General features: G+C 34.5%; 1 protein-coding gene across 1 annotated transcript in view; it reads left to right on the top strand.

Moving 5' to 3' along the window:
* LOC134281145 (visual pigment-like receptor peropsin) overlaps nucleotides 1-20,518 on the top strand; it is a 32,800-nt gene extending 12,282 nt beyond the window's left edge. The window contains exon 2 of the mRNA XM_062763614.1: nucleotides 18,966-20,518. Coding sequence (XP_062619598.1) covers nucleotides 19,356-20,456 — 1,101 coding nt within the window. The 5' untranslated portion in view covers nucleotides 18,966-19,355 and the 3' untranslated portion in view covers nucleotides 20,457-20,518. The remainder of the gene's footprint in view (nucleotides 1-18,965) is intronic.
* The last annotated feature ends 2,310 nt before the right edge of the window (nucleotides 20,519-22,828 follow it).

Genomic DNA, 22,828 nt, shown 5'->3' with positions numbered 1-22,828 from the left:
TAGGTTAAAGTTATGGTTGCAGGTCTATTACCAAAAAACTTTAAGGCTTTTATAACATTGTATAAACCAAACTTGCACAAATGTTGCATCAAGAGATGAAAACTCAAATATGCTTTAGATGCTGAATTACATTTTCATGAAGAAGAACTACTTTAAATTTTTTATGTTGGTCTACTTCAAAGTATCAGATCAAAATTGCTTAGATATTTTCATTTTTGGAATGTACATTTTTTGTTGGTTAATTGTGTGACTTTGCCTTATTTAAAGACAACATTCGTTGAGGTGAGCTCTGTAATCTCTGATTACCTATGTTTGATCTATGTTTTCCATGTAAGGATTGTTGTAGTAAACTAATAAATCAATCTTATAATTCATTTTTATACATTATCTATGTAATGACGTACATGTACTTTAATTGTGAAAGAAAATATGTGCCTGTTTCGGATTAAGCGGCTTTCATAGATATTTTCCTAAATTTCGAAACCTGTCCGTTACGTTCCTGACTTATTTCCTACTTTCGTTTCTTTTTGAATTATCTCCCTTTGCTAAACAAACCAAATCGTCTGCATGACAACAATACAGTTATGGGGGAAAAAAAATGAAAGAAATCAGTATACTTATGTGAAATGAATGTCTTTGAGATAACTGGTATGAACAATAGAACTGTGAAGAAATGTTTTTTATGCTACCAAAGCTGGGAAATGCCGTTAATGTGTTAATTCTTAGGAAACGAATGATCGAGAAAAACGACACCGCATGAATGAGGACGGAATTCTTTTAATCTTAAACAGTCTGCAACAGACACTTTCAGCGTTTTACAGCATTGACAGGTTGTGATACGTATTTATATGTTCGGTTTGAAATTCAGATGAAAAGATGCGCAAATGAAATCCAAAATTTCTGTGACCTAGAACCATGAGAACTGCACTGTTACATATTTGAGTAGGCCCTAGCTTCCCTTTACATTTACGAATATACCCATTGGGATAGGCCCTATAGCAAAATATAATAATACAAAATGTAAGTTTTTTGTGTTAAAGAACTGTTAATTATTGTTTAAGAAGGTTGGTAATGACACGACAATATTTGAGAACTAGTCTTGTTTTTTTCGTTAGGCCTATAAGTTATTCATTTTGAATTTCAGCAACGTTAACGAAGTTGTGATATAGTTATACGCACTGCTTTTGATGCGTAAATTTCATAGTAAAGTGAAAGAAAGTTTCATTTTATTAATTTCAAATCATAATTAAATGATAAGAAATGAATGTAATATTTTTTCCTTTGATCGAAGTATCAAAGAAAAAAATTTGAACGGAAAACGTTTTCATCAATACGCCACGTCCATATTTTTTCTTTGATACTTCCATCAAAGGAAAAAAATATAACATTCATTTCTTAAGTGCAGTGACAGAAAAAATAACTTTAATAATAAACTTCTGTTGTTCATATTTGCGATGAAGGAACTGTTTATAACCTTCGATTGAATCAAAATTACATTACTGTCATCCTGTACAATAATGACTTCTTATATAAATCTGTGTATTGGATTGTTTATAGAAGTCTTTCTTCTGCTTTATTTTAGTCTTATTACCATGAATGTTGAAGTTACATAAAAAGTTATCAAAATAACATTATATTAACAGCAAAATAAAATTTTCAAAAATGCAGCTCATATTGCTTTAAGGCTTTTGGAAGTTGTGATATTCCATTTCATTGTAAAAAGCTCAGAGTACACTTAACGTTGTCACTTTGAAAAAGATATTTGCATTGTACGAAATTTTAAACTAGCTGCAGAACTGTAGCGTTATGGTTTTTATATATTAGTTTTCGACCATATCGCTACAAATCCCGAAATGCAAAATATGTGCAATTTATGATGCAAGATTTTTTACGCACTGTTTGGAAAAAATTCTCCATTTTCCAACTTTGGTAAATCATCTACCTTTCACCCCTCCTAATTCTAAACACATTCTTAAACCAATTTGTATTTTTTATCTTCTTCTTTATAGTCTCCTCTACAGGCGATAAACTGGCTTGATTGGAATTGCCTGAGGGAGTACGGAAAATTCTAATTCAAGCGAGTTTATCGCTTGTAGAAACAACTAGAAAGGGTTTGGAGGTATATAAAATATACAGATTTATTTAAAAATGTGTCTGGAATTATTGAGAGAAAGGTAGATGATTTACCAATGTTGGAAAGCGGAGATATTCTCCCATACAGTGCGCAAAAAATCTTGCGCCGTAAATTGCATTTTTTTTCCATTACGGGATCTTATGACCAAAGACTCTAATATAAAAAAACCATAACGCTACAGTTCTGCAGCTAATTTTGAACTTGACATTTTACCATAAATTCAGAAAGGATATTGTAGCACACAATTTTTTTTAAAATGAAATTTCCTGTTAAAACAACAAAAGTTTTTTTTTAAAAGATATCATCCGGGAATACTGTATACATACAAGTACATGTAGCTATAATATAAGAATTCTGACGTTAACGTTTATCTTTGACCTTAAAATCAGTAGAAACATTAAGGTCATATTAAGTAGGGAGTTGCGATATAAAATTGCATTGCTAAAGACAGACAGACAAATAGACGGACAAAGCAAATTTTAACGAAAGAGGGACAGAAAAATCTTTTCTCTTAATCATGCATTGGAGATTTTTTTTCTCAAAGACTACTACATTAATACACTTAAAAATAACAGTTCCGTTTCGAAGGAGAAGGGGGTATACTGCTTTGTGAGTATTTGTCTGTCCAAAACAAATTCCAATGCAGTTTTCTCAGCAACTACTCTTCACATTGGCTTGAAATTTTAGCACACTCTTTGCTTAGGCAAGCCTTGTGGTGAAAACATGTCAAGGGTCTGTTTTCCGTGCGTCTATCTGTGCAAAATTGTCGTCGCAGTTTTCTCAGCAATTACTCATTTGCAGTTCACATAGAAGCATACATTCACATCAAACTAGGGTAATATTAGTGATCACTGACTCACAGACTTCTTTTTTTTTTTTTAAGAACTACTTCATCTTGTGTTTAAAACGAATTAGCCATGGACGTGTACATATATTCTTAAGAAGTTTTGAGTGTTCCAACTTAAAAAATAGCGCGAAAGATTTTTCTTTATTGCTTTCCAAACAATTAAAAGTAAATAACTGAAATGTGTGTAAATTTAAGCTTTGACGTAGTTTAACTAATTGTTGCACTTCGTGCACCAACGAAAATGTGAAAAACAGAATAGAGAGATGTGGCTTTACTACTATTTATTATGCCATTCAACTGCCAGGTGAAATTAAACGAGATAACTCAGTTATCGTAGTGCAACAGACGTTATCTTTTCAAAGGATAATGAATGGGGTCGTTAAAATCGAGGCGATAATTTCTGGTTCATAGATCACATGTTCAATGATAACTAATTGCAATTCAGAACATCTAATGCCTTCTTTGAATGTTTATATAACAGGAATTTATAGATTTTAGAGAAATTAATTTCCGAATACGTCGAGGATGCCGATGATGATATCACTTTGCTTTAATTTATTATTTTTATTCGTTTTTTCCCCGCTTTTAAATTCTAAAAAAGTCCATTTTCTCGCTTCAGCTGTCTAGCATCTTAAACTTGATTGGTTGTATAAAACGTAATAAAACAATCGTCAAGCTGTCAATGTGACATCAAAGTGGGAGTCTTAAGAGTCAACAACACTGGTATATTTAGCTCTACTGGTTAAAGACCAGAAAAGCTGCAATAGTAATGCGTCCGGCATCCATCTGTCTGTCTGTAAACATTTTTTTTCAAAATGCTACTCCTACTACAGTTTTAGTCTGATTTCAATATAACTTGGCACACAAGTAGACTACACTAAGATATACATGTATATCCGATTTAGATTTCGATGAACGGTGTTGCCGTTGTTACTAAAAATAGAAATTTCTGGGAAATTCTTTCAAAATGCTACTCCTCCTACAGTTTTGGTCTGATTTCAATGTAACCTGGCACACAAGTAGACTACACTAAGATACATAATTCTGTGTATCGGATTTAGATTTCGATGAAAGGTGTTGCTGCTGTTACTAAAAATAGAAATTTCTGGGAAATTCTTTCGAAATCCTACTCCTCCTACAGTTTTGGTCTGATTTCAATGTAACCTGGTACACAAGTAGACCACACTAATATACATATCGGATTTAGATTTCAAGGAAAGGTGTTGCTGCTGTTACTAAAAATAGAAATTTCTGGGAAATTCTTTCAAATTGCTACTCCTCCTATAGTACTAGTTTTGGTCTAATTCAATGATTTCAATGTAACCTGGCACACAAGTAGACTACACTAAGATACATAATTCTGTGTATCGGATTTTGATTTCGATGAACAGTGTTGCCGTTGTTACTAAAAATAGAAATTTCTTTGAAATTCTTTCGAAATGCTACTCCTCCTACAGTTTTGGTCTAATTTTAATATAACTTGGCACACAAGTAGACTACACTAAGATACACAATTATGTACAGATTTTTTGACTTCGATAAATATTATTGCCTTGGTTACCAGGGGTGTAGCCAGGGTACTTTTGATGTGGACGCCTGAATAGGCGGGGGTTGGGGGCCGCCTTAAGGTGGCGAATTTTCGACGATTTTGATGTGCATATTTTACCCTTCTGATAGCATTTGTCTCAATTTGACACTTTTTTAGCTTGTTATGCAGCCACAGTTGAGGTCTGTTCTTTCCTTGTACAAAATGCGGACAAACACTAAACCAGAAGTCTCTGTCGAGACTGAAGCTCTACTGGTTTGTACTTATAGCAAAGGAAGAGAAAAGTACTTGAGCAGTTGGGAATTGAAACTTTTCTACAGCAATAAATAGAATAATGATCCTTGATTAAGTCTCTTTATGTTCTTAGTGTAGTCTACTTGCATGCCACATTATATTATAATCACACTAAAACTATATTTGGAGTAGCATTTTGAGAGTATTTAACAGAAATTTCTATTTTTAGTAACCACAGCAACACCGTTCATTGAAGTGAAAAACTGATACATAGAATTATGTATCTTAGTGTAGTCTACTTGTGTGCCATGTTATATTGAAATCAGACCAAAACTGTAGGAGGAGTAGCATTTTGAAAGAATTTCACAGAAATTTCTATTTTTAGTAACCACGGCAACACCGTTCATCGAAATCAAAAACCGATATACAGAATTATGTATCTTAGTGTAGTCTACTTGTGTGCCAAGTTATATTGAAATCAGACCAAAACTGTAGGAGGAGTAGCATTTTGAAAGAATTTCACAGAAATTTCTATTTTTAGTAACCACGTCAACACCATTCATCGAAATTAAAAACCAATACACAGAATTATGTATCTTAGTGTACTCTACTTGTGTGCCAAGTTATATTGAAATCAGACCAAAACTGTACAAGGAGTAGCATTTTGAAAACTTGTTTACAGACGGACAGACAGACAGACAGACGGACGGACGCCGGACGCATTACTATCGCATAAGCTCTTCTGGTCTCTGACCAGTAGAGCTAAAATGAGAAAAGATATGTCCAATAGCGTTGTTTGACGAACCCACTAAAACAATTTTAGACTTGAATCTCGACAAAATACGTATGGTAACATATGGTAGTTGGTTAGAGTGGTTGACTGGTTTAGACAGATCTATGTACATTGTGTACATTTTAAAATGAATGGTCATAAATATTCACATATCTGGTATCTTTAATTTTTTGCAACAATTATGAAAACATGTAAAATATACTATTGGTTTTAAGGTTGTGTTTCGGAGGTCAATACTTGAACAGGCCTTATTATTATTATTTCAAAGGTTAAACTGAATTTTACCAATGTCTTGATTATTTACGTTCATAAAGGAAGCTAATTAATGATTTTAATTTGAAGTCTCGAAGGAATCCGGTATTACTTAGGTTAAAATTTTGGGGGGAATATCGTTACAGAAATTAAGCATTACGGTTGGAAGTTAATTTCCAATAATAGACATTGAAATTTTTGGCTTTGAATAAAATTATCGTTTGTTTTGATGGAGCCGACTTGGGTTTTATTGTGTGAAATCTACAACAGAGTTTTAAGAATGTAATTACACTTGGAAAAAAAACTCAGCAATATTCGAGAGTAAACCAAAATCCGGGAAAATCTTTTGATTTCAGTGAGGTGTAGGACTAGACTATCGTATTTTCCCCTTAAACCGATTCTGTAAATTGATTTTCATTTCTTTTTTATCGTTAATTTTAAATTGTTTCTAAGTATTTTTTTTATTTTTAAAATTATTTACTAATATTTTTTTTTTACAAAACTGATGAGTATGCGTCACAATATTACGCCTGTCTCTCTCCTCTCTCTCTTTCTTTTCTTTCTTTCCTTTTCTTTTCTTTTTTGGAAAATGATGTGGACGTTTGTGCGTACAAACGTACGCCTGGCTACGCGCCTGGTTACTAAAAATAGAAATTTCTGTAAATTTCTATAAAGTACTACATTGTATTCCAAATACAGTTTTAGTCTGATTATAATGTAATGTGGCATGCAGGTAGTCTACACTAAGAACATATTAAAGAGACTTGATCAAGGATCATTATTCTATTTATTGCTGTTGTAAAAAAAACTGCTTGTCAGTGTACTTTTCTCTTCCTTTGCTATAAGTACAAACCAGCAGAGTTTCAGTCTCGACAGAGACTTCTGGTTCACACATATAATTATACAACTTTAAATTCTGAAAACTATATGAAGTGACACCCCCCAATGTATTTTATCAGCAAATGTTCCAAATTTAAAGAGCCAATTTTTTTTCAAATTTAGTACTGTTGTACTCATAAAAAAAGTCTTCGATTCCACCACATTTCAATTTGAAGTCGAATCCCACTGTGGGACGTGAGGACCGGTCCTTCGTCCCGTGTCGCAGTGGGTGCTGGCACGAAAAAGATCTCTCACTGCTCAATGGCCCTGAGTGCCGAGTATAGGACAAAATTTGTAGCTCGATCTCCACCGGCAAGTGGTGGCGTCTCCATATTAAACGTGACGTTAAACTATATACAATCAACCAATCAATTTGAAGTCTACTCTCAGCATTTTCCATTTATCCAAGTATGTTTCTTCAAAACTTTTTCAACTATATATAAATCTTAGAAATACCATGCCTATATTTATACCAATAAAGTTTGCAAATAAACTCTGAAACGGCTGCACAAGAATTCTTACTTAAGCTTGTAGGAATACACTAGGTATAAGGTGATGTCCGTAAACTATATTCAGATTTCACGCGCATAGTTATTATCGTAAATTTAATTAAAAGTCTACTTTCATTTTTGAATAACAGCCTCGAAATAGCACTGAAGAGAGTAAAGTGGTAGCGGATCTAAGTAACTAAACTGACAACAAACAAGCGCTTATTTATTTCATAAAACGTCATTAATGAATTATTCAATCAAGACTTGATTTAAGTGATATAAAAGAAATAAGCAGTAGTCATTGATTAAAAAACAAGATATGCAAATCTTTTCCGTTTATGTCCGATCTCGCTATATTTGTTGAAAGTTCTAGAAAGTCGGGTGGCATCGAACCCGATGTCTTAAAGAAAAATCGTGGCGATTGTTTATCATAAATGGCCATGGAAATAAAAGTAAAGAAATTGGTAACAAAATGAGTTTGTGAATATATCCAAGTAAGTTGTGTTAATGTTTTATAAATAAATGTCGATTAATGATCATAGTTATTTGTTTAGACATAAAAAATGGTACAATTTAATTTTTAAATAATTGACTTAAATGATTTTCTACATACAGTCTTTTATTTTTAAAACTTTTTTTATACCTTTTAGGCCTGTATGTACATTTGGGATGAAAACTAAGCTTTTTTCAATATTTTAAAATGCTGACAAATTTTTAGTTAAATGTGCAAATTCAATATCTTATCAGTATAAGTATAATGAGCAATGATATAGCTCAAAATATATTAAAATAAAGATTCTAACAAGTAAAGAGAAAATGCCAATGAGCACCTGCATGTAGTACATGATGTAAAACATAATACAACAGAATAAACTTGCTTTGTAACATGTAAGAAGAAGAGGCCTTTAATGAAATTGATTTTTGTAGAAGTAAAAAAAATCCCAAAATTGTATTTCTTATAATTATCTATTTCTGTTCCTACACTGATTGCAGGACTTTGAAGTATTTCGTCATGCAATATTCCTGTGTAATAAATTGTCAATAGTATCTGAAAGATAGTTTTTGGAATAGTTCTGTTAGCAGTAAAAAAATTCCCCCGCGCTTGCTTGGGATTTCAGCTCGTTATATTGAAGATATTAACCAAATTAAAGTACTTAATAAGAGCACTAGGTCTTAATCACGTTGAAACTAAATGTCTTAAAAGGTTCTAAATTCAGGAAGCTCCAGTCTTTTATACAATTTCATTTGTTCAACTAAAATTTTGTTGTCTGTCGTCGTTATCGTAAAATTCTTGCATTTTGATCTTTATAGTAACTTGGTAATTTTGAGATTTTTTTTATTAAAGCTGAACACAACTCGTAAATAGGACATTTTCGATATCATAATCTACAAAACATCAACACTTGTGTATACTCCTCGCATTCGTTACACCTGACTGCTTTATTGTCACGGGTATCGGCGTGGAATGGCGACCCGTGTTCGTGCTGGTTATCTTTACATTTCATTGCAGTTACGTGCGTCTGTGTTTGTTTGTACACTGAACTGATCTGTACAACTATAATTGTAAGATTATTTGGTATCATATTTTCCTGCATTAGACGAAGTATCAGGTTTTTTTTTTTCGCTGCCGAGTGCTGTATACCATACGTTCGTCTACACCGGTGTCGACTGATTACAAGTACAATGAACGGTATCTAAGTCAAGCACTATATATAGGGGACTTAAGATATAGCGAGAATCCGAACAAAAATGGCGGACACATACCTCTTACGAATCGTGTTCAGCTTTAAGAAAGAGAAATTGTGCGTGGTCATTTATATTTATAATCACAAGCCAGATTAGAAGACGTGCAAGTCAAGGCTTTCTAAGGAATTGTAGAATTGAGTTTGTTTAAATCTTGACCCCAGAGGGCAGCATTGAAACACTATATCGATCAGTGTTTAACTACAAAAATGTTTGAATTTTTTCTTCAGAAGAACAGCATGATTTAGGTCTGTCCGACTCATGACCTCAGGCATCCGGTTCAAGAAATTTATTTATGTATTCTTATGCTTATAGGCAAGCTCACCGCAGCTTGTTTTTGCTAATTTTATATAAGTCAAATAAAAGACTTTCATAGAGATGAATAATGTCATTTATTAAAATGACGGTATAAATGTGAACAATTTAACAAACAAGAAGGGGATCAGATTCACAAGCTTTGATTAGCAGTTACATAAAATATGATAATGTCTGATCCCCCAAAACTGACTAGAAAAAAGTATCTGTAAGACAAGACAATCAAAACATCATATGAAAAAATTAGCAAAAAGATGGCACATCAAAACAAAATAGGCCAAGACAAGACAATCAAAACATCATATGAAAAAGGTAGCAAAAAGTTGGGACATCAAATCAAAATAGGCCAAGGATAGTAGTGAAACAAACTACATCATAAATATATATATATATAAACAAATTAAATCAGAATCAATCAAATATATAATTTTACATGACACATTAATACCCATTTTAAGGGGTAGGAATGCAGGGATGGAGGAGGGTCTTCAAAATAGACGTGTCTTATTTTAGCGTGGTCAGCATGCGGGTTATCACAATACAACTGAATGACTCGCTGAGCTGACCACGTGACCTTACACCTATTATATGTAATCCATCAACCAAGGCGTGGATCTAAGAATTTTCACAATCTACCAAAATTAAACCTACCGAAAACCTCCAACTAAGTTATCGCATTCAATACATAAAGACAATTATTATTCTAAAAAATGTTGTTTTATGTATTCTTATGCTTATAGGCAAGCTCACCGCAGCTTGTTTTTGCTAATTTTGTATAAGTCAAATAAAAGACTTTCATAGAGATGAATAATGTCATTTATTAAAATGACGGTATAAATGTGAACAATTTAACAAACAAGAAGGGGATCAGATTCACAAGCTTTGATTAGCAGTTACGTAAAATATGATAATGTCTGATCCCCCAAAACTGACTAGAAAAAAGTATCTGTAAGACAAGACAATCAAAACATCATATGAAAAAATTAGCAAAAAGATGGCACATCAAAACAAAATAGGCCACAAGATGTGACATGCATGTCACATCCATGTTAGATGTGACATGCAGATCACATCCGCGCCATCAACAACATTGGTAACTCCGATCCAACAATGAACAGATATGCTTCATAAGACGTCAATTGATTGTCATTATGAGCAGCCAAAAATAGACACTCTGACCCATCAGTAAACAATATAGGAAACTCTGACCCAACAATAAATAAACAATATGGGTAACTCTGACCCAACAATAAATAAACAAGATTGGTAACTCACAGCCAACAATAGACAATATGGGTAACTCTGACCCAACAATAGAAAATATGGGTAATTTTGACCCAACAATAAACAAAAGGGTAACTCCGACCCAACAATAAACAAAACAAGTAACTTCGACCCAACAATTGAAAATATGGGTAACTTCGACCCAACAATTGAAAATATGGGTAACTCCGACCTAACAATAAACAATATGGTTTACCAGACCCATCGATAAACAATATAGGTAACTTTGACCCAAAAATAAATAAACAGTATGGGGAACTTCGACCAAACAATAGACCATATGTGTAACAATAAATTAACAATATGGGTAATTCCGACTCAACAATAAACAGTATGGTTAACTCTAACGCAACAATAACCAATATGGGTAACTCCGACCCAACAATAAACAATATGGGTAACTTCGACCTAGCAATAAACCAAAAAGCTTCATAAGACGCCAATTGATTGTCATTATGAGCATCCAACAATAAAACAATATGGGTATACTGACCCACAGGTACAAATCTACTGTGTACCAAAACAATGTGGGTATACCGACCCACAGGTACATATCTACTGTGTACCAAAACAATGTGGGTATACCGACCCACAGGTACATATCTACTGTGTACCAAAACAATATGGGTATACCGACCCATAGGTACAAATCTACTGTGTACCAAAACAATGTGGGTATACCGACCCAAAGGTACATATCTTCTGTGTACCAAAACAATGTGGGTATACCGACCCACAGGTACATATCTACTGTGTACCAAAACAATATGGGTATACCGACCCACAGGTACATGTACAACTCTACCGTGTACCAAACAATAAACAACAAAGGTAACTCTGACCCAATAAGTAAATATATACTGTGTACCAAACCAATAAACAATATGGGTAACTTTGACCCCCAAGATACCTATCTACTGTGCATCAAACAATAAACAATGTGGGTAACTCTGACCCAACAAGTACATATTTACTGTGTACCAAACCAATGAACAATGTGGGTAACTTTGACCCAATACGTACAACCTTGTACCAAAACAATAAACACTTGAGTAACTTGACCCAATAGCTACATATCAACTTTTTATCAAAAGAATAAACTTGATTGAGTAATACTGATCCAATTAGTACATAATTATTAACTTTGTACAATGTACAGTACTAAAATAATCAACAACTTAAGTAACACCGATTCAATTTGTAAGTATCAATTTTGTATCAACAGTTTAAACCATTAACAACACCAACCCAATAAGAACATAAAATATCCACCTTGTATCGAAACGATAAACATTTTGAGTAATCATGTTAATATTGTCTACACCAACCACCTTAGTACATATACATTGACTACCTAGACTTTGTACAATATCCATTCAATATTTATCAATATAGAAAACATTAATTGTTACAATAAACTTTGTACCAAAACTGATCAAACAATAATGGGCAATTCAAGAAATACCAAAGTATCTGTAACTATCTGAACTATGTATAAGCTCAGTTCACAACCCTTAAACTCCAAAGAGTGAAAATGAGATATTGAGACATGTATTAACATGATTACAATACAGATTTCTCAACTAACCTTACAAGATAGAAGACATTACCTAATAGATGCCTGTTAAGGAAGGGGCAGTGCATTAACAATGCTGCGTAGCTGTTATACATCATGTTAAAATTAATGCAAAAACATGAAGTTAGTATGCAAACTATGATAGGTAATTCTCCTTGCAGTTCAACAAAATTGAATAACTTTTGCATAAAATTGCTAACTTAAAAGCTTACACCATAGAGTATACATGATTTGAGTATTTATGTTCCCCAAACGAAGTTGGGGAACATATTGTTTTTACTCTGTTTCTTATTATTATTATTATGTTCCCCAAACGAAGTTGGGGAACATATTGTTTTTACTCTGTTTCTTATTATTATTTTTCTTCTTCCTGGGTACTTATTTGTCCGCGAATGATCTTGTAAACTGTTCATCTGATGTAAGTAAAATCTTTTTAGGGTAAGTAGACATGTTATGTAGATTTGCGGAATCAAGGTCATTTTGCGCGCACGTGCTTGCAAGAGCGCGCACGTGCAACACGTAAAATGACCAATATAATTGAAATAGCCGTAACTTTTCTATTTTCTAATGAAATGTGTTGAAACTCAGAATATAAGAATATATTAGTATTATAGAGAAGAGGACATGGCCAAATTATCATGAACTCACGCGCATGCACGTGCGCTTTGCTCTGATTGGCTGAAACAAAAATCTCAATATCTTATTCGTTTTTTGACGAAATACTTTGAAATTTAAAACATAGTCATGCATTAAGATATCCTACGATATTATTAAAAAATATTTTACATGAAATCACGTGCATGTACGTGCGCTGCAATCTGATTGGCTAAAACTTTAAATGCCTATAACTCCCTTGGTTTTCAGCCAAACAGGATGGGATTCAGAACATAGATAGTCTTAATGGACCCTTACAAGAGGGTAAGGTCATCATGCACGTGCATGCACGTGCGTGCACGTGCAATATATATAATTACAAATGCAATTGATTAAGCGTATTCTCGAATACTTTTTGATTAAATGCTTTGATATTAAGTACATTAAAATAAATTAATAGTGTAGATACAATGATATGGTCATTCAGCATATGCATGCAAGTGTGCGCACATACAATGCAAAATTTGCTATATACTTGGTATACTTAACGGTGTTTAAGTTTGAGATGCATAGGGTTTAGTTTATTTGATGAAGCTTAGAGGGAATGAGGCACCAAAATGAAGTTTGGGAGCGTTTGGGGGAACGTCTGTAACGGTTCCCGTTACAATTAGCACTAGTTATTATTAAGGTCTTCCGTCTCCAACGGAAGACCTTATTGTTTTCGTTCGGTTTCTTTTTCTCTATTATTATTATTATTATTATTATTATTCTTTTTTTTTCTTACCGATTTTGTGCACGCCAGTTCTTGGAAACGGCTGGGTCGATTTTCACGAAACTTTCAGATCTGATAGATATTGGTCTGAACCTTATTGGAAATTTTTTATATGTACGTCGTCACTTCCGGTCGTGAGATATGGACGATTTACTGATTTTCAGAGGGTCAGCTTGTCCGGGCAATCACTAAAAAACAAATGAAGATATTGACTTGAGATTTTCAGTGAAGGTAGAGGAAGGATATCTGAATTGCTTTTTTGAGTCTATATTTTTCTAACGCAAAAGGTGTTGAAGCTCTCTTGAGCTCATTTTTATTATTGTTTTTCTGATCATCTAATTTTGTGCACGCGATTTCTCGAAAACAACTGGATGGATTTTCATGAAATTTGCAGGAACAATGTGTTTTTATCTGAAGTTATTTAATCCAAGAGATTTTTTTGGAAATTCCTTTTTGGTGCTAAGTTACGGACAATTTTCTGATTTTAAAATGACATTTTGTTCGCGAATAATCTCAAGAACGGTAAAAGATATCACTGTGAAACTTTCAGGGATTATAGATCGTGATAAGTACTATCCAAGACACGATCTTTTGTACGTCGTCTCTACTTCCTGTCGTAACGGCATGCAAAGAAAAAAAAGTCGAATTTTTCAACTTTTTTGTTTTTCAATATTTTCAAATTATATTTGTATGGCTGATAGAAACATATCTCATTAGGCTGAATATGTAATTTGTTTGTAAATTGATAAATTCAAACTCGAGATATTAACATTCAAAAATATGAAGCGGGATCAAAATGGCGGCGGTCTTTGTCAATTCCGACATTTCGCAATAGGGGTTTACAGAGGCAGCCGAGCGTTTGCTTGAACGAAAGTTACATAAGGAACAATGAAATGTGTAGGGATACTTGGATTCTCACGTCGTAGGTTCGTTGCAATTCGGTGTCAAACTACATTTATTATCCAAGGTCTACTTACAAGTCTTCTTTAATTGGTTTTGGTTGGTTCTCAAAGTAGAAATAGAAAAGAATTAATGTGCAAATGAAGTACAATATCTATATCTTTTGTTTTGCATCACGGTAACACATAGCTTAAATCATAGTTATAATTGATAGTTTTTCAAGAATGTAGTAAGTAAAAAACGTGACCACTGTTTTCTAATGCACACTTGTGTCTTATTGAATCAATAGAAAGGACAACTGTTACAATAAGAAAATATTTTATTTTTAAAGATAACAATTTTTCAAAGACCGTTTAATTGACCTATATAAATATTTTATTTTCTCAATGCAAGTTATTGAACATAATGGAATCTTATTTCTTGACCCTCGTAGGGCGATCGAGGCATTTTTTTTCTGTGAAACATGCCATCTTTTTCATGAAAGTGTAAGTAATCGGAATAGTCAACTTTCGTGATTGAAAATTGAAAAATTAACCATTCATAGCTGTTTCACTGCTTTAGTGTTATTTGCCTATATACGATTGATTGATTGATTGTATACTGTTTATCGTCTCTCTCCAGAATATTTCACTGATATGGAGACGGCACCATTGCCGGTGAAGGGCTGCAAATTTGGGCCTATGCTCGGCACTCAGGGCCATTGAGCAGGGAGGGATCTTTATCCTGCCACACCTGCTGTGACACGGGGCCTCGGTCTATACCGTCTCATTCGAAGACCATGAACATTCCAAGAGAAATTCGCTAAGATTTACTCGTTGCGATTGGCGCGAAATTATGAATAGTGACCCTTCTTTCGTAATTCCAAGACAGATTAACTGTTGCAGAATTATATGTACATACAAGTGAAGAAAGAGTAGTTGTTCAAATAGCGTAATCGATAAGCGTATTGGATTTTCACGCTAGTGACCCGTTACAATTACCAGTGTGTGCAAAATATATTTAATCTATTTTCAGCTCGATTTTATGGGTTATTTTCCGGAATCGGACGGAAGACCTACTCGTTGCTCGCAACGAGATCGTTTCTAGTTATTATTATTTTTCTTCTTCTTCTTCCTGGGTACTTTTTTGTCCGGGAATGATCTTGTAAACTGTACGTCCGATGTAGGTAAAACCTTTTTAGGGTCAGTAGACATGTTACGTAGATTTGCGGAATCAAGGTCATTTTGCGCGCACGTGCTTGCAAGAGCGTGCACGTGCAACACGTGAAATGACCAATATAATGGATATTGCCGTAACTTTTCTATTTTTTGATGAAATTTTTTGAAACTCATAATGTAAGGATACATTAGTAATATAGACAAGATGACATGGTCAAAATAGCAAGATCTCACGCGCATGCACGTGCGCTTCGCTCTGATTGGCTGAAACTAAAGTCTCAATATCTTTCTTGTTTTTTGACAAAATCCTTTGAAATTTTGAACATAGCCATGCATTAGGATATCCTACAACATAATATATAGCAATTATCATAAAAACACGTGCATGCACGTGCGCTGCAATCTGATTGGCTGAAACTTTAAATAGCTATAACTCACGTGGTTTACAACGAAACGGGGTGGGATTTGGATCATAGATAGATATAATGGACTTCTACAAGAAGGTATGGTCACCATGCACATGCATGCACGTGCGTGTACATGCGCTGCAATCTGATTGGCTTAAACTTTAAACAGCTATAACTCCCTTGGTTTACAACCAAACGGGGTGGGATTTAGAACATAGATAGATGTAATGGACTTCTACAAGATGGTCATGCTCATGTATGCACGTGCGTGCACGTGAAAAGAGTAAAATAACAAATACACTTAAATAAGCGTATTTTTTAATACTTTTGGATTAAATACTTTAATATTTAGTATATCAAAATATATAGATTGTGTAGACAAGATGATATGGTCATTACGCACATGCATTCACATGCGCAAGCGTGCAATGCTTAAATTTGAATGAACTTGGTACACTTCTGGGTAAACGTTGTTAAAGTCTTAAATGCATAGAGTTTGTCCTATTTAATGAAGCCTCCAGGGAACATGGCACCAAAAGGGAGTTGGGGAGCGTTTGGGGAACATCTGTAACGGTCCCCGTTACAATTAGCACTAGTTATTATTATTTTTCTTCTTCTTCCTGGGTACTTTTTTGTCCGGGAATGATCTCGTAAACTATACATCCGACTAAGGTGAAATGTTTTTAGGGTCAGTAGACATGTTATGTAGATTTGCGGAACGAAGGTCATTTTGCGCGCACGTGCTTGCAAGAGCGTGCACGTGCAACATGTGTAATGACCGATTTAATTGATATAGGTGTAACTTTTTAAATTTTTGATGAAATGCTTTGAAACTTATAATATAAGGATATATTAGTAGCATAGACAATATGACATGGTCAAAATAGCAAGAACTCACGCGCATGCACGTGCGCTTTGCTCTGATTGGCTGAAACTAAAGTCTCAATATCTTTCTTGTTTTTTGACGAAATCCTTTGAAATTTTGAAAATAGCCATGCATTAGGATATCCTACAACATGATATATAGCAATTATCATGAAAACACGTGCATGCACGTGCGCTGCAATCTGATTGGCTTAAACTTTAAATAGCTATAACTCCCTTGATTTTCAACCAAACAGGATGGGATTTGGAACATAGATAGATATACTGGACTACTACAAGAAAATATGGTCACCATGCACATGCATACACGTGCATGTATGTGCGCTGCAATCTGATTGGCTGAAACTTTAAACAGCTATAACTCCCTTGGTTTTCAACCAAACGGGGTGGGATTTAGAACATAGATAGATGTAACGGACATCTACAAGAAGGTATGGTCACCATGCTCATGTATGCACGTGCGTGCACGTGAAATGAGCAAAATAAAAAAAACACTTGAATGAGCGTATCTTTTTAATACTTTTGGATTAAATACTTTAATATTAAGTATATTAAAATATATAGATTGTGTAGACAAGATGATATGGTCATTACGCACATGCATTCACATGCGCACGCAAAATTTGAATGAACTTGGTACACTTCTGGGTAAACGTTATTAAAGTCTTAAATGCATCGAGTTTGTCTTATTTAATGAAGCTTACAGGGAATATGGCACCAAAAGGGAGTTGGGGAGCGTTTGGGGAACATCTGTAACGGTCCCCGTTACAATTAGCACTAGTTAGCAATGCCTTTGATTGCAAATAATTGAAAGTGATAACTTATACACAAAAACTATACTTGGAAACCGCAAGCGCTTTATGTAAACATGATACTGGCCTTCGTCCTCAATTGCATGGGAAGGCAAACTCTCTTATGCACGCGGTGAAGCAGCACAGGTGTACGCCGGCTGGACCTAAAACGCCCAAGTCGTTGAGGTTCAGGGTCTCCCGCTGTGGCCCCAGCTGTGAAATAGCGATGCTTGCAGCAGATTCTTGCAGGATGTTCGTTATCTATCACAACTTTTTGCTGATCGAACTCTGTGTCCACTGATCATGCTGATCGATATAGAGATAGTAATCATTAAAGGTATCCGTTTGTTTGGTTCAATCAGTAACAAATAGCCTACTCTGATATCCTTTCAAAACTCAGACTGTAGGAAAAAGTTCCACGTTTGATATATCAGTAAAATCGCTCCATGTAATATGTTCTTCTCGTGAATATCTGTTCATAATTAAAGTTCATATCGGCAGAATAACATAAATATATGTACACCAAGTGTATCATATAGTAATCAGGTAATATCTTTGATAACCCAAGATAAATATACTTCAAAAAAAACGTGTCATTGTTACAAATATGTTACATACTGGAATACAAAACAACAAAAACCCATTTAATCGTGTTTTTTTTTTTTTTTTTTTTTTTTTTTTTACATACGGTGGTAATATGGTACTCCGATCCTCAGCCAGGAAGGATAACTCTAAATTTATAACTTAAATTCAAAAAGATCAAAAGGAAGCTTGAAAATTAAATATTTTCATGCAACAATTTTCATTTTATACCTATCAATGTGCTTCAAGGTACCTTGAAGTTCTCAGAAAGGTCTTATAAAAAGTCGAATTTTACCAATTGCCATACATACCAATTTTTATTAACATGATATGAAATTAAGTGTTTAATAATGATGTTTTGCAATGGTCGGAAAATCTTTATACACTATGCATTGTAGAATGACCAAAGTAAATAGATGAAATAAAAGTACCTTCTATGTACATGTATAAGAATTTTGCAATTTCAAAGCCTGGATACCTCTTATTTTTATTTCTAAAATGTGTTTGTTGATCAAATTTATATTGGAAAATGCATAGTACATGTAGGTGTTTTTATTTGTATTTCCTGAAAATTTGAGATTTACTAATTCTCCCTATATAATATGATTAACTTTACAGATGATATTTGAAGAATTATCGTGGGTAAAACACATTACTTTAAGAATTCAGAGATATTTTTGTGAGCATTTTCAATTAGTCAATGGCTGATTTTCAGAACCCGAAGATCGAAGTACCTTTAGGTAGATTTTTTTATTTAAAGTTAAATATTCATTCTATTTGCAGAGACAGCCTTTAGTATCAAAATTGGAACAGAGTCATGAAGTATTAAAATTCACAATTGAAGAGGAAGCAAAAAAGAACGGTATTGTCTCTTAATTTACAAACCAATAAGAGTTCATCGAAATATATCCAGCTGTCGTTGGATTTCCATTGGTATTGTAATTATTGTCATATACTGATAAAGCTACCTATTGTAGGGTCGTAATTGTAATACTGCAGGGATATGAGAAAACGTTGAAAGTGAAAATGAGTTATTAATGAACCATCACAGCGTTCCCTATTACTAATGGATTCCTGAGTTTGTATGTACTGCAAAACCTCGGACAACAAAAACGCCTGATTTCTTTTCCATTCCACTTTTGAGAAATAACCGTTTAGGAGAAAAATACGAAAATGACACATTTAAATACCTCAACTTATTTGACTAATATTTATGAAGCATTCACCAACCTCGACTTCAACGGATCGTCAAACGATAGTTTTCAAGCCACAGGTCCTTCCAGTACTGCTTTATATATGGGCGGTATTGTGATGCTCGTTGCTTTGTTATGGGGCTTGTTTGCCAATATACTTATTTTAGCAGTCATCTTTTCCAAGAGAGATTTGAGTAACATTATTAATATTTTCATCATTAGTCTCTGCATCAACGATATAATAAACCTCGGATTCAATAACAATCTTGTGATGTTATCGTATTTTCTGGGAAGATTTCCTACAGGTATATTAGGATGTGAACTGGCAACGCACTTTACTGTTTTGTTTATGGGGTCATCCTTATGGCATACAGGGCTTATTGCAATACATCGCCTGATAGTGGTCGTATTTAACAACTTCTACAAGAAAATCTCAAAGAAGGCCTATACTTGCTTCGTACTTGTATTTGCAAGAGTTATTCCCCTCCTATTTCTAGCACAGCCTTCTCTTGGTCAAATGGCGTATTATGAAGCAAGATTACTGAGGTGCATCGTTAAGAAGAACTATGGTCCGTATAATCTTCTCGTCATTGTATTTCTTATGATCCTCCCATCCATCATTCTTGTTGTCTGTTATATAGCTATTTTTATCAAGGTTTACCAATCATCAAGAGCATTTAGAGCTTCGCGCCAAAAAGAGTGGCTAAAGCGAGAAATCAAGATCACCAAGATGTTTGGAATGGTGTTTCTTTTGATAGTTATTGCATACCTGCCTTATGGAATAGTGAGATCCATCGACAAACAGTTACAATTAAGTGCCGATTTCTATGTGGCGATTACAGTTTTCTTTGCAATAGGTAATTGTTGTAATCCTATAGTTTATGGGGCAATGGATAAATCTATTCGCCTTGAGTGCTTCAAAATCTTTCATCTGACTAAAGACCAAGAGAAGGAAAATGGAAATGGTCATACAATTATTGCTCAAACCACTCAAATGGTCGTCGATCAAGAAGATAATGAAGAAATTCCTCTTAATACATCAACTAAGAACACACAAACCGTGGACAACTTTATAAAATGAACTAATTTGTGAGTGTAAGCGCCTGTGTAACCGTTAGTGACACTCAACCTAAAAATATTATGAACGAACTGTATTCAATAATTTTCAGATTAAAATGATATTTGTCTAAGATTTTTTGTATTCAGTGTTGTAATTATTAAAAATGAAAACCTTAAATTTAGTTTTATGCTATCTCCTGCAACGCTGTTCGATGGAAATTTTCAATGGTATATATATCTTTTTTGGCCATGAAAGCAGCAATATTTTATAAAGACTACTTAGAATGATGTGTCTGCATCCTCAGAAACACCGAGGCCCCTTTATAGCAGTTCATGGCGAGGGTTATAGTTTCAGAAATTAAAATAAACTCCAACGAAAAAAGTGCTTTCAAAGAAAGTTTTCTGATTGTTTTGTAAAGTCTCTTTTAAAAATTCCCCTTATAAACATGTACAGAAGCGTTGCAAAAAGAGGGCTTACAAAGCGAGGACTCGCCCCCGCAACAATATTTTTTCAAGTCACTGGAAAAAGTTGATTTTTCTTTAAATGTGTGAATTAATCTTTTTTTTTTAATTTCCAAATACCATTATTAAAAGAGTGAAAAATAAGTCTCTTATGAATTTAAATATTTCAAAATTCAAGTTATTCGTGTTTGCTTACCGCCCGTTCACACAGAGCTGCGACTTTACAACGATCATCCCGATCAAGCCACGATCTGAATTTTTTTTGGATCGGGGAAGATCGCAGCCGATCGGCGTCTAAAAAGAGTAATTTGGCAAATTAAAGTTTTCGTTACGACCGTACTACGATGTCCCCACGTCAAACGCGCTGCTAACATGCTTCTACTACGATGTTACGCAGACCGTTGCCGACAAGCGGCCGTGTTTACTGCGTTTACGCTACGCTGCCAATACGACAGGGAAGACCATACTACGACGCTACACAGACCTAGATGACTGTACCGCGATGTCGCTACGGTGGTGCCGATCATATTACGACTGCATTACGCTTCTACTACGATTTTGGCGATGATGTAAATAGATCTTGCAACAGCAGATTTTTGTAGTACGATCTTTGCGATGAAACATATCTTGCGACCGCAGTTTCTTTGCGGCCTTTACCACATGGTTTACGGGCATTTTCAATTGTAACTGTAATACGATGTGAAAAGTCTCAGTTGCAAATGAGTATCACACTTTAACGTAGTTTACAGATGATAATTGGTCAAATACCAGCGCTATAAGAACAAACTCTTGTCTGATGGGTCGTGCTTTGATCGGCGTAGGGTCATTGTAGGTCTTCACAGGATCATCAGGAACGTAGAGACATCGTAGTGCGAACGTAGAGGGAGCGTTGTAGGACCGTACTTGGTAAATTTCTACGCTCTTACGGCGCTTTTACTACGATCACGAAGATCTCTCTACGATTCTTCCGCGCTACTTATACGATTACGACGCTTCTACTACGCTCTTTTTACGACTTTACCCCGATTCTTTTTGGCCACGTTCCCGCTACGCTTGTTTTGAACATGTTCAAAATAAGCGTGGCGAGAGCGTAGAGCTCTCCGATCATGAAGACCCTACAGCGATCATACTGCGCTTAAGAAGACTCTACGACGTTTCTCCTGCGATTTGTCACGATCGGCCACGCTTTCGGCCATGCTTTGATCGTAGTAGAAGCGGCTTCTATGTGTGAACGACCGACTTCTCAAACAAATAAAGCTTTTGGCAGAGAAGTTGAAGATGTAAGGATATTAACAGTCTAACTAGTAATTTCAGTTAAGTGTGAAGTTTTGCATTACGTCACGATCTTTTTCGACAGATGCATCCAGCGTAAACAATTCACGCCCCCTCTGTGTGATTGGTCAACTCATATTATCAACATTGACATGGAAATAGTCTGTTGCACGTGCAACCAATCAGGGATTAGAAGAAACTTCCAGTCGTAAAGCTTGCGGTTACGAGGCGTATACTACCGTATAAGCAGAAATTTTAGCGAGGATTTAACATTGTCCTTATTAGCGAGGGTTGTGAGATCGCTAAAATTGAATATCACTAAAAATTAATAGCATTTTAGTTATAATAAAGGATTCTTTAGTGAGCTTTTTAATATCGCTAAAATTACTTCTCGCTAAAAATAAAATACCCATTTTTAAGGACAAATCGCTAAATTTGCGTCTCGCTAAAATTTCCACTTATACGGTATTTACCTTGAGCGCAGCCGTCATCATGGGTTGTGACGTAATGAAAACTGATGAAATGAAATTACTAGAATATGATAGCGCCATTTCAAAAAGTTCGAAGTAAGTTACATCAACTTTAAAATAAATTAAAGTAATGATATACTCGTATATAGAGATGACAAATTTATTCAAGTTCAAAGGTTCCATCAAACAT

The sequence above is a fragment of the Saccostrea cucullata genome, unplaced genomic scaffold (assembly GCF_032062105.1).
Source record: "Saccostrea cucullata isolate Sc308-1 unplaced genomic scaffold, CSIRO_AGI_Scuc_v1 ctg2312, whole genome shotgun sequence".
Classification (NCBI taxonomy): domain Eukaryota; kingdom Metazoa; phylum Mollusca; class Bivalvia; order Ostreida; family Ostreidae; genus Saccostrea; species Saccostrea cuccullata.
The sequence above is the reverse complement of the archived record's forward strand: the minus strand, read 5'-3'. Positions and strand labels throughout refer to the sequence as shown.